The 12,577-nt window shown below is 41.3% G+C and overlaps 1 protein-coding gene across 12 annotated transcripts in view; it reads left to right on the forward strand.

Annotated features, from left to right (window-relative positions):
- ATF6 (activating transcription factor 6) overlaps positions 1-12,577 on the forward strand; it is a 386,674-nt gene that overhangs the window by 293,831 nt on the left and 80,266 nt on the right. For all 12 annotated transcript variants that reach the window (XM_037907733.2, XM_043552969.1, XM_043552971.1 and 9 more), the window contains one exon: positions 9,701-9,785. In XM_037907733.2, coding sequence (XP_037763661.1) covers positions 9,701-9,785 — 85 coding nt within the window. The remainder of the gene's footprint in view (positions 1-9,700; positions 9,786-12,577) is intronic.

A 12,577-nucleotide genomic window follows, 5' to 3' on the forward strand; every position in this document is an offset into this window, starting at 1 on the left:
GGAACTATCCGCAGACCACCTGCATGGAGCTCACAGACCACTGGTGGTCCACAGACCACAGTGTGAGACCCTCTGGTATAAAGCAAAGAAAATCAGGCTGTGCCAATCCCTGCACACCCATCCCATTCAAGGTCAAATATTCTCTGATCGCTTCGCAAAGCACACGCAAATCAGTGCTACAGGCTTAGCATTGGTACACTATTTTAACTTTTTTTATAATAAATGTAAGGTGATCGCAAAAACCTGTTACTTTAAATAAAGATTTGCCAACTTGTGAAGCTTGAGAAGTAGTGAGGCAAGTTCTTAGGATGTTTTAACAAAGGAATATTGAGTTGTAGTAGGGAGGTGGTATTACCTCTGTCTACAGCATTGGTGAGAACATTACTGAATACTGTGTTCAGCTGTAGTATCACACTTCAAAAGGATGTTGAAAAATTGGAGCGCTCTTAAAGAATGGCCAAAGAATAATTCTAGGTCTGGAAAACCTAATTACAGTAAGAGACTTAAGGAGCTAAACCTAGCTTTTTGAAGAGAACGGAACGAACGGTAAGAGGTTACTGGCTAGAAGCTGACACTGGACAACTGGGGATGGATCACGTGGTGTATTGCCCTGTTCTGTTCATTCCCTCTGAAGCCTCTGGCACCAGCCACTATCAGAAGACAGGATACTGAGCTAAATGGACCATTGTAAGAAGAGTAGGACATAGAATCATAGAATATCAGGGTTGGAAGGGACCTCAGGAGGTCATCTAGTACAACCCCCTGCTCAAAGCAGGACCAGTCCCCAATTAAATCATCCCAGCCAGGGCTTTGTCAAGCCTGACCTTAAAAACTTCTAAGGAAGGAGATTCTACCACCTCCCTAGGTAACACATTCCAGTGTTTCACCACCCTCTTGGTGAAAAAGTTTTTCCTAATATCCAACCTAAACCTCCCCCACTGCAACTTGAGACCATTACTCCTTATCCTGTCCTCTTCTACCACTGAGAATAGTCTAGAACCATCCTCTCTGGAACCACCTCTCAGGTAGCTGAAAGTAGCTATCAAATCCCCCCTCATTCTTCTCTTCTGCAGACTAAACAATCCCAGTTCCCTCAGCCTCTCCTCATAAGTCATGTGTTCCAGACCCCTAATCATTTTTGTTGCCCTTCACTGGACTCTCTCCAATTTATCCACATCCTTCTTGTAGTGTGGGGCCCAAAACTGGACACAGTACTCCAGATGAGGCCTCACCAATGTCGAATAGAGGGGAATGATCACGTCCCTCGATCTGCTCGCTATGCCCCTACTTATATATCCCAAAATGCCATTGGCCTTCTTGGCAACAAGGGCACACTGCTGACTCATATCCAGCTTGTCATCCACTGTCACCCCTAGGTCCTTTTCCGCAGAACTGCTGCCTAGCCATTCGGTCCCTAGTCTGTAGCGGTGCATTGGGTTCTTCCATCCTAAGTGCAGGACCCTGGACAATGGAACAGACTGCCTAGGGAGGTTGTGGAAGCTCCTTTGCTAGAGGTTTTCAAAAGGAGGCTGGAGAACCACCTGTCTTGGATGGTTTAGACACAACAAATCCTGTAGCTTGACGGGGTTAGACTGGATGATCTTTCTGGTCCCTTCTAACCCTATCATTCTGTGACCCAGTATGGCCATTCCTATGTTCTTATGGCTTGATCATGGTCTGCAAGTATGTACGCAGGTGGAAGATTTCTGGTAGCAGAGGGCTCTAAACTAGCAGAAAAGGCAGAACAAGATCCAATGGCTGGAAGCTGTAGCTGGGCAAATTCAGATTGGGAATAATGTGCAAATTTTTAACAGTGAGAATAATTATCCATTGAAACGGCTTCCCAGATGACATGATAGATTCTCCATCACTTGAAGTCTCTAAATCACTAATGGGTGTTTCTTTCTAGGTGTGCCCTAGTAGAAACACAGATTATGGGCTTGATACAGGAATCACTGGGTGGGACTCTCTGCCCTGTGCTATACAGGAGGTCAGACCCTAGATGGTCAGAATGGTCCCTTCTGGTCTTAAAATCTATAGATCTGTTATATGACTGAGCCATTTATCTATACTATTGCTGTCCAGGTGTGGCTCACAGGCCTAGGTGAGAATATTTCATGCCATATAAAGTACATGCTAGGCACAATAGATGTAAATCAGCATAGGAACACATATGGTAACTGCTTCACTTTAGAAAAGTGCCTTGCTGTCTAGACCTGCTATAGGCCCATGCGTCTTGTCAGAAAGGGTATGTGTAATGTGTTCTTCTCTGTTTCCTCCAGTAGAAGTGAAGTCTGTCTTTAGTGACCAGAAATAGTATTTGTGCACAACTCATTCCTCTGCAAGGACAAGCAGCTACAGTTTGAGTGGCTTTGAACAATTCTGCCCTCCCCTCCACTACCTGTGTTATCTTGCGGCCTTTGCCTTGTCTGTTTGTTGTTTGTATGTGACAAGCCTCAAGAGGCATCTTGGCCGCTTATGGAGATGAATGAATTTTTGCACCACTCTAATACCTGTCTAAAATTGTCCAACAGCTCTCGTCCACACCATTGTTCTTCAAAGTTTTTTTTTTTGTGCGTGGCTCTGGCTCTTGTCCCCCAATTTTGGGGAGGAGCCATGCCAATTCCAATCTACTGTACATGTGGATTTCCACCCCTTTGGGTGGGATCGGAAAAATAACCTGGCTGCCTACATGCCATGATTTTGACCATACAATAAGCACACAATGTTCTGAATAGCCTGCCTTTTGTGATTCTACTTTCACAATAACATATTAGAAGAAAAGAACCACAGTTTTTTTCAAGAGAACCAGCCTGGTTCATTTTGTATATTCATTTATATCTCTTTCATATCACTTTTCTGGAAGCACCTTCTCACATCAGCCGTAGAATTTTGCTAGGGATGTTATAGACTGCCCATTCTTTGGAGTCTTTAATTCAAGACTGGAATATCTGGGTCTGAGGAGGAGCTCTATGTGGCTCAAGAGCTTGAAGTTGATCCAATAAAAGATATTACCTCACCCACCTTGTCACTCTAAACTTACTTAAACAAATGTAAGCCAGTGAAACCAATATTTATTAAAATATTTATTAATTATAATGTTACATTAAATCTGTTATAATTATTTTTCATTCTGTAACTTTATTATTCAGAAGGTTGTTAAAAGAACTTTCAAACACACTGTCCATACATAAATATGACAACTACCCTGTTAAGGAAAATACAGGGGAGGATGGTCTTGTTAGGTAAGGAGTATATAGGGGAAAGAAGAAGGATGAGCTTGTTCTTAAGAAAAAAAGGAGTACTTGTGGCACCTTAGAGACTAACAAATTTGTTTGAGCATAAGCTTTCGTGAGCTACAGCTCACGTCATCGGTTGCATTTGAGCTGTAGCTCATGAAAGCTTATGCTCAAATAAATTTGTTAGTCTCTAAGGTGCCACAAGTACTCCTTTTCTTTTTGCGGATACAGACTAACACGGCTGCTACTCTGAAACTTGTTCTTAAGGTGCATGACCTAATTTTGAAAATCTGTCCCTTAGGCCTGTATGGCTCTGATGGCTTGTCTACACTCGGAATTGTTCCAGAAGAGCTATTTTTTGAAGGTAGATTAAGCTAAACAGGAACAAGGCAGTCTTATTCCAGAATAAGAGTGCCCACATAGGGAGGTATTCAAAAAGAGTTATTGTGCTGAAAATTCACACCCTACCTTCATCCAATTCATTTTCAAGTGTAGACAGTCCCTTAGGTACTTTTCAAAACTCTCTCTTGCTGGTTTTCCCAAAAGGAATCATAATATTTCCCTGTGTTACAGGTGCAGTGACAATAACCTAGTCAGTGTTTTGCAGCATTCCAGGGCTTTGATGATGAGTATCATAGAAATGCCTATAAATTGCATTTCATCCACCACTAAAATGCGTCTATGGCAGGGGTGAAACATGATAGCTATTTAACAGGGCATAGCAAAACCAGAGAATAGCAGCAATGACAACCCCAAGCATTCAAACACCATGATTCAGGTCCCTAAATCATTATTTTAAAAAGAATATATTTTAGGAACTTTTTATTTACTTTCTGTTTTTTGGACCCTTACAGTATGTCTAACAGCAACTAGAGCACCCGCAGCCCCATGCCAGCTGACTCGGGCTCCCAGAGCTTGGGCTGCGGGGCTGTTTCATTGCTGTGAAGACATTTGGGCTTGGACTGGAGCCCAGGCTCTGGGACCCTGCAAGAAGGGAGGGTCCCAGAGCTTGGGCTCGAGCCTGAGCCCAGAAGTCTACACTGCAATGAAACAGCCCCGCAGCCAGAGCCCTGTAAGCACAAGTTGTCTGACACAGGCCAGCCGCAGGTATCTAATTACTGTGTAGACAGACTCTGAGGCTAGAGTCAGGTCACGTTTTCAAGCTTTGCTCTGTAGCTATGAGGGCTAGAAATTTACTTTTTTAAAACAAAAGCTGAGGTTCTCACACATTATCACATATTCTCACATAACTTCAGAAGCTGGAGTTTTAAGAAACACCCCAAATATCACAAAACTTAGACTAAAACAGCAGGAGCTGGCAACACTGAAATATCCTAGCACAGTGAAAAAGAGTTCCATTTCCTTTTGAAACTACAGGGGATATTTAGAGATACAGAGTATAACTACCAGAATTGGAGCAGTTTACCTTTGATCTTACATCCTTAGATTCTTTAATGACCACATTCACTTTCCTGCACCATACTCGGGAATCGCATTGTTGAACACTTGTAGTGTCCCCTAGGGCTGTGTCTGGAAGCAGGTGGCAGACACTAGAGTGGCTTAAAGAGTAGCAGGATCTGATTAGACATTCCATTTTATAGGGAAAATAGCTTGTAAATGTTTCATGATGTTGTGTGTCGTATGCTGATTTACAGGCAGCAATTAATTATATTCTAACTGTGCAGGACCCTGACTGTTTTGTGAGGTGAGTGGCTTGATAAATATGAGTATTACAGGGAGAGTAATAAGTAACAGTTAACATCTTTTAGCCCCAGAAAATCCTGAATTACTGTATTTCGAACTTATTAAAGAAAGATATTGTCTGTATGGATGGATTTTTGAATATTTAGGTCATCTGGCTTTTCTATCACCAAGCTGGAGAGGTGATTGTTAACAAAAGGAGAATGCTGGAGCCAGGGTCTCACTTGGAAATCTTGTCTTTCCAGGCTGTTATTTTTCCAGTGGTCGTGCCAGCTCTGTCAGCTTTGCATCGTTTATTGAAATTGTCATTTCATCCAAGTGTATATCTTGGCCTGAGCCAGAGCCATCTGTTGTAGGCTAATGTCATTTATTCTGCTTCTGGCTGACACTTTCAGAAACGAAGCAGATGCTGGCTTTTAGAATTTGTTTTTACTGCTTTTCAGTTTTATATCATATATTAGTATCACAAATAACTAGGCTTGGAAGGATTTGATTTAAATCATTAGTCCACTAAACATCAATTTCACATGGCACAGAAATTGGCTGGGGGAAAAAAAACATTGATGGCAGTCAGCAAGGCAGCCTCCCCAGCACCTTTCACCCATAGAGATTCATTATCCTGGGCCCTTAGCCACACAGGGAGCCCTCTGCGGCTAGCCCCTATGTCACAGCCCTGCTCACTCTCTCACCAGCTGCAAGTGCTGGAGCCATCCCTGGGCTGGAGCTGCTCAGCAGTGAGAAGGCGTTCCCTGCCCCCATGGGTTCTCCTCCCAGTGTGGCATTGGCTGGGGTCTCTGTTCTGGTGGGGCAGGACTGCAGCCTCTCCAGAACTTTGTGCCCAGATGTCTCAGGCCCCTCAGCCATGCAGGGATCTTTCCTGCAGCCCCACTGTCAACATCTACTGTCATTAAATAATTATTGTCTGTCACACACCTTAATTTCCTGCAACTGTGAAAATTCAAATTGAAAAAAATCAGGGAAAAATGCTTTAAAATAAAAATTGATACTATCCATTGAAATTACAAAAAAAAAAATGAATTTTGCCAAGCCTACAAATAACATTTTGATTTTAGATATACATATCTACAGTGTTAAAATCAGAGGTGAATAATTGTTTATTTTTTCCCTTCTGGTGTGAAATTAAAAATGCTTTAGGAGTTTAGCAGAATAATGTCTTTGCCCAATGTATCACATGCTATACAGAGATACTTTTACAAATTTTTCTAAATGTCTCATTTCTTTCTAATCACTTATCTTTACATTGATTTTTTGCATGGGTAGGTGTTTGTGTCTTACACTTCAAATAATGATGCCTAGGGCTGCAACAAGGGTTATGGAGACAGAGCCAACAGCTTCTTGTACGTAAGAGACTGAACAGAGAAAATTGTCTTACTGTCTGTTGAGGAGCATCTCTAAAGAGAGTGCTGTCTATGCCATCCTTCTCCATGGATGCTCTTGAGACTGTGTTGACATCTTTGTGAGTTTGTCCAAGACTGCAGAAAAACATCAGCAATATCTGGGCACGTAATGTTTAGCAGCCCTAAGGGGGGCAGGATGTAAAGCTAGGGAAACTGGGGGTCCTCAAGGCACCAGAGCAGATAAGGATATCCACCCATCCCCAAATATAAAATATAGACCTAATTTTACTGTAAGACATCTAGAGCATAGAGAGGGGGTTTGCTCTAGTGGCTGGAGTATGGGACTCAGAATCAGGGCAGCTAAATTTTAATCAGGACTTGTGGCACCTTAGAGACTAACCAATGTATTTGAGCATGAGCTTTCGTGAGCTACAGTTCACTTCATCGGATGCATGCTGTGGAAATCGCACAAGACATTTTATACACAGACACCATAAAATGTCTTGTGCGATTTCCACAGCATGCATCCGATGAAGTGAGCTGTAGCTCACGAAAGCTCATGCTCAAATACATTGGTTAGTCTCTAAGGTGCCACAAGTCCTCCTTTTCTTTTTGCGAATACAGACTAACACGGCTGTTACTCTGAAACCTAAATTTTAATCGTAGCTCTGCCATTGACTCCTTCTGTAGCCTGGGGCAAGTAACTTTACCCCACTCTTGAGGTTCCCCATCTCCACAATGGGGATAATAAATAATATTTACCTCTCCCACAGGAACATTGTGAGGACTGATTAAAGTTAATGCTGGCAAAGTGGGTTGAAGATTAAAATTGATAGGTTGCTATTATACCTCAGAAGGGAGGAGTCTGTTTTCCTCTTGATTTTTAACAACTCCAGATTTCCAGTCGGATGACTAACATCATAGGTAGCCAGTATAGACCAAAGGCCAAAGATAGGCCACAGGGTCTACCTGTTGCTACCCTAACCTTTAATACAGGGCTCTCTCTTTGGATCAAGATAGGCCATGGCAAATCCAACACATATCCTTGTCAAAGAAAAAGATGCTTACAAATTGGGTGAAATCCACTGGCTCCTGGCAAGTTGCAAAACACTCCTGAATTTGGGCAAAATTTGGGCTGTCCCCAACTTTCAGCTGATCGGTGCAGCCACAGAATTAGCACTGGCCAAGACTTTGGGCTTTGGACATAATAGCCTTTCACACACCTTTCTTCTTCAAAGTCCCCATAGGAGTGCTGTGGAGTTGTATGAAAACTCCAAATCCTGTTTGGATGTGAGCATGCAAGTCACATGACTTTTCTCACACTGTCATGACATTGAGAGTCTCTTTTTTTTTTCTTTTCTATGTTGTTTGGACTGTAATGATCTAAACAGCACTAGCATGTTTTTTGGTGTATTCGTGCCCAACCAGACACTGGGCACTCTGTTCTCTTCCTCTTTGTTCTTCTTGGACAGAAGAGCAGGATTCTATATAATTTTTTTGCAAGAGATTTGCGTCTGGTAGAGACTTCATAGAAGAGGTGTGTTTTACACCTTGATCTGAACATCAGGTTTGGACATAATCTGTTCTCTTCTGGCAAGTAGTTCCTTAGCCAGGGTCCCACTTGTATTCTCTGTGGCTGATAGATAGAGCCAGGGTCTGTCCAGCTGCATCAGCACTGTGTAATATAGCTTTCCTGGAGAATCGTGGAAGGTAACTCCTCTCTGAGTTAGCTAGATTCCAATCCATTGTACTTCTAGTTTAGAGTTAAGATTTAGAACTCAGCTGTGAAGTAATGGAGCTAGTGGAATTTATACAGATCACATGTGAGATGTCTGCACTGGCTTCAGTTGCTGATTAGGGGCGGTTGTAACATAAACTGGCACGGGCACTGCCTGTTGTATATCTGCTCAGGGTACTGAAAGAGGTGTTTGCTGTAACCTTTCAATCCAGCATCTTTCATCAGCACTGAGGACAACTGAGGAAGCACATACTGTTGTGGGCAATGTACAAGGAAAGATGGGATTTTGCTTTACTTCTATGCTGAATGGTCATTTTGTATGATTATTGTACGATTATTTGCAATGGGGCTGCTAAATATTTCTAAATATTTATCCAGCAGTCCTAGAACGATCAGATAGGGGTCTCCTCTCATTTTATTATTCAAAATCAATAAAGGGTACTATTGACAACTGGTCTGTGCCTGAGGCTCCTAGGATGCTACAATAATACCGACAAAAATAAAACCAAATTAAAGTGTGAATGTTTCATCAACCTTGAAATTCTTTAGCAAAAAGATAACTAGGATTCACTGAGTTAAATCTGCTAATCAATTACTTATGTCCTCCAAGAAGCAGCTCAGGTATTCAGTAAATAATATTCAGTTTTATAACTTTCCAGGAACAATTCCTTTTGAAAATAAAAATCAAGGGCATGAGATTCAAGCACTAGTGTTTAAAAACAATCTTCAGATTATGACACAAACACCACCAGGAAGTTTAGACCTAACATTGAGCTTATAATTAAGTCATTCCCAGGAGACATATTCTGTGTTGATTTTCACAATAGCCTTTACTGTGGAGTTGTTGGCCTTTGCTGAGTTTTGTCACTACTTCAGCAATACTTGACTATGGGGTTTTAGTATTTAGTGCCAGAGTTGACTGTTGTAGATTGAGAGCCATGGTTATTTTTAAATAGAGTTCTTTATTGAGTTGTTTTTTTTACTGGCAAGGACAGTAATCTGTTTTTCTTTGTGGTATCTTGCAAAATACTTCACCAATGTAAGATACATCTAAGACTTAGCTTAGAACTCCCTAGGACCACCCTGAAACTCACACCTAACAATTTCACATTTGTTTAAAACAAAAATTAAGTGAATATTGTTATCATGAAATCGAGGGGCTGATAGTGCTTCCTTGAGCATTCCCAGTTCTGGGCATCGCGGTCTTCATTTTCCCAATCAGTAAACCCAGCACAATTCATCAAAAAGAGGGAAGAAAGACTTCCCTTTTCAATTAGATGACAGATTTAACAGGATGACATAAACCAAACAGCATGGGCAGTGGAGGCTCCAGTTCAGTAAAGTACTTAACCACATGCTTAAATCTGACTCAACAAGTTAAATAAACTGAATCACAAATTTAAGGGCTCTACTGAACAGGGACCTAAGAGTAGTTCCCATCCCCTTCCACATGAGGATCAAGGTGCTTTCTGATGTTGCCGTACCTGATTGAGATTTTTTCTGGTTACACAATATGGGCAATGGCTGTGACTTTTGTTAGCAATATGAAATCACCAAACCTTCATAAATAGATTTACCTGGAATGCAAGTGGCACAGAATGGAGAGGCATTTCTACAACTCAGTGCTTCAATACAAATGTAACACATTTTTTCATATTTTCCAGGATCACTTGTTGTTGCCTGCTACCACCCATAATAAGACCAGACGGCCCAAGATGTCTATCGTGTTGCCAGCAATAAACGTCAGTGGTAAGTCCAAACCTTGATTTAGGACAAATACTTTTAAAAAGATATGGCTGGATTGGTCATGGAAGCCAAAATGTAATGTAAGTTTAATAAATCAAACTGCTTTCCTGGTGCAGAAGCGATATCCTATCTTTACATACTCCTAATGTAGGAATCACATGGCTGCCAAAACAGGGTTCTAAGGTCCCATTATTGGGGAAACAAATGGCTATTTGGAGACCCTGGATGTCACTAGTTAATAAACAGGATTCCAGGATAGACCCCTGGAAAATCTTGGATTTTAAGAGTTTAAAAAAATAGTTTGGCTACCATGTCAGTATTTTGTTATGATTTATAATTTATATGAAGGTTGAGGACTCTCCAATCTGCTGCTTTAACACTGGATTACTGTACATATTTTGGCCTTTCTGACAATAATTTGGGGCCCCTGGAAGATAGTTGTAGGGGTGGAGGGGAATGTCCCATTTTCATCCCAGTAGTGCCGGGCTTGCCTGCCACAGTAGGCACAGAACCTTTTTCAAAGAAGTTATCTAATACAAGCACACGTGTTTTTGATCCAGTATCTGAGAACCAAGTACAGCGGAACCCTCCTCCACTAACCACTTCCGGTTCCATGCTTTCTCCTGGTCACAGAACTCAAAGTGCTGTCTCTGTGTGGGTCATTGTTCCGGTCTGATAAACACTTTTTAACAGAAAAAAAATCCAGTTTTAGTGTGTTCCATAGTTCTTAGTATAGAATATATGGTCATAAGAGGTTTTATCTGCTACAATCTGCTCTGCGAGTGGTGCAGCTCAGAGAAGTGCAATAAAATCTTCCCACCACACTATGACATCCTATATGTGCCACATGTTAGAGAAAAACTGTTTTACAAAGGTATAGCGTCAACATTTGGAGTTTGATTCGCCCTGCAATACTTGTGTTTCATACCAGTGTCACTTCACTGAAACCCAGGGATTAACCTGGCACAAAACAAGAGGAGCACAATGGTGAATCATGCCCTTCATTGGAACCTTTTTTCCAGATCCCTCCACCTATAACCCATGTCTCCAGACTGTACCCCTCTGCTGTAGTTAACTTTAAAGCTGGTCAGAGAAATTTCCTTCAAATCTAACCACATCTGAACTCAGATTGATTTCACCGGAATTTTATTTTAAAAGAAAACCAGAGAAAAGTTCAGACAGTGTAAAAACTGCCTGTTTCAGTGTTCTCAGAATGAAGCATTTTGGTTTTCATTTTGAAATAACTTTTTGTTTCTACATTTTTTTCATAAAAATTGAAATAAAAACAAAACATTTCAATTTTGTTGAAACAAAATACTGTGATGGATCCAAAATAGAATTTTTCTTCATTGAGAATTCAGAAATTCAGTGTTTGTTCCAATTCGGAATACAGCCAGATTTGAAATATCGAAATCTCTCACAAAATGAAGCTTCCATATGCCACACAGGTCTAGTTAACTCTGTAGAGTCCATTAATGCCTCTAAAAATAGCTTTAAATGGTATAATTTTAAAGTCCAGTAGCTCAGTCCTGCTATGATTGGAAGAAAAGGTGGTGTTCCATTAGGAAACTGGGAATTTCCCTTTCTGATGATGAAAAGGTCATGTTTCTAGCTCTGTAGGGTCACCAGATATCTCACTATAACCCTATCTTCTGAAGAACTGAATAATTCCCAACAAAGGCTTTGGGCAGGAATAATTTTTTATGGGAATTGCATGCTTGTTATTGTCTCTTAGTCCACTTCCCAACTCACTTTGCCAGTGCACCTCAACCTTACCCACCCCCTCTTTTTCCAGTCCCAGCAGATATGGCTAATGATGTGAGGTTTTGTGCAGAACTGAGAGGTCAGGAGAAGGGTGCTCAGTCTTGGTTTAACTGAGCTGATAGTACCGTGAATCAGGATTAAAAGACATTGGCAGAGCTGTACGAGGGCCTACAGTATGAATAGCAAGGGCTGCTTGAGGTGTGAGGGTTAGGAATGGAATAGCCATTGTTTTCTCTTCAGCCTTTGCATAGAATCAATCATAGAATTGCAGTACTGGAAGGAACCTTGAGAGGTCATCTAGACCAATCCCCTGCACTCATAGCAGGACTAAGTAATATCTAGATATCTAGGCGTTCATCTAACCTGCTCTTAAAACTCTCCAATGATGGAGATTCCAAACCTTCCCTAGGCAATTTACTCCAGTGCTTAACCATCCTGTTAGGAAGCTTTCCTAATGTCCAGCCTAAACCACCCTTGTGGAAATTTAAGCCCATTGCTTCTTGTCCTATCCTCTCTTAAGGAGAACCATTTTTCTCCCTCCTCAGTCTTCTCTTCTCCAAACTAAACAAACCCATTTTTTTCAGTCATCCCTCATATGTCATGTTTTCTAGACCTTTATTCATTTTTGTTGCTCTTCTCTGGACTTTCTCCAATTCGTCCACATCTTTCCTGAAATGTGGTGCCCAGAACTGGACACAATACTCCAGCTGAGGCCTAATCAGCGTGGAGTAGAGCGGAAGAATTAGCTCTTGTGTCTCGCTTACAACACTTCTGCTAATACATCCCAGAATGATGTTTGCTTTTTTTGCAACAGTGTTGCACTGTTGATGCATATTTAGCTTGTGATCCACTATGACCCCGAGACCGCTTTCTGCAGTAAGGAATTTCTAAGCAGTCATTTTCCATTGTGTATGTGTGCAATTGATTGTTCCTTCCTAAGTGGAGTACTTTGCATTTGTCCTTATTGAATTCCATCCTATTTACTTCAGACCATTACTCCAGTTTGTCCGTACTAGCAACACTATAGCACA

The sequence above is a fragment of the Chelonia mydas genome, chromosome 8 (genome assembly GCF_015237465.2).
Source record: "Chelonia mydas isolate rCheMyd1 chromosome 8, rCheMyd1.pri.v2, whole genome shotgun sequence".
Taxonomy (NCBI): Eukaryota; Metazoa; Chordata; order Testudines; family Cheloniidae; genus Chelonia; species Chelonia mydas.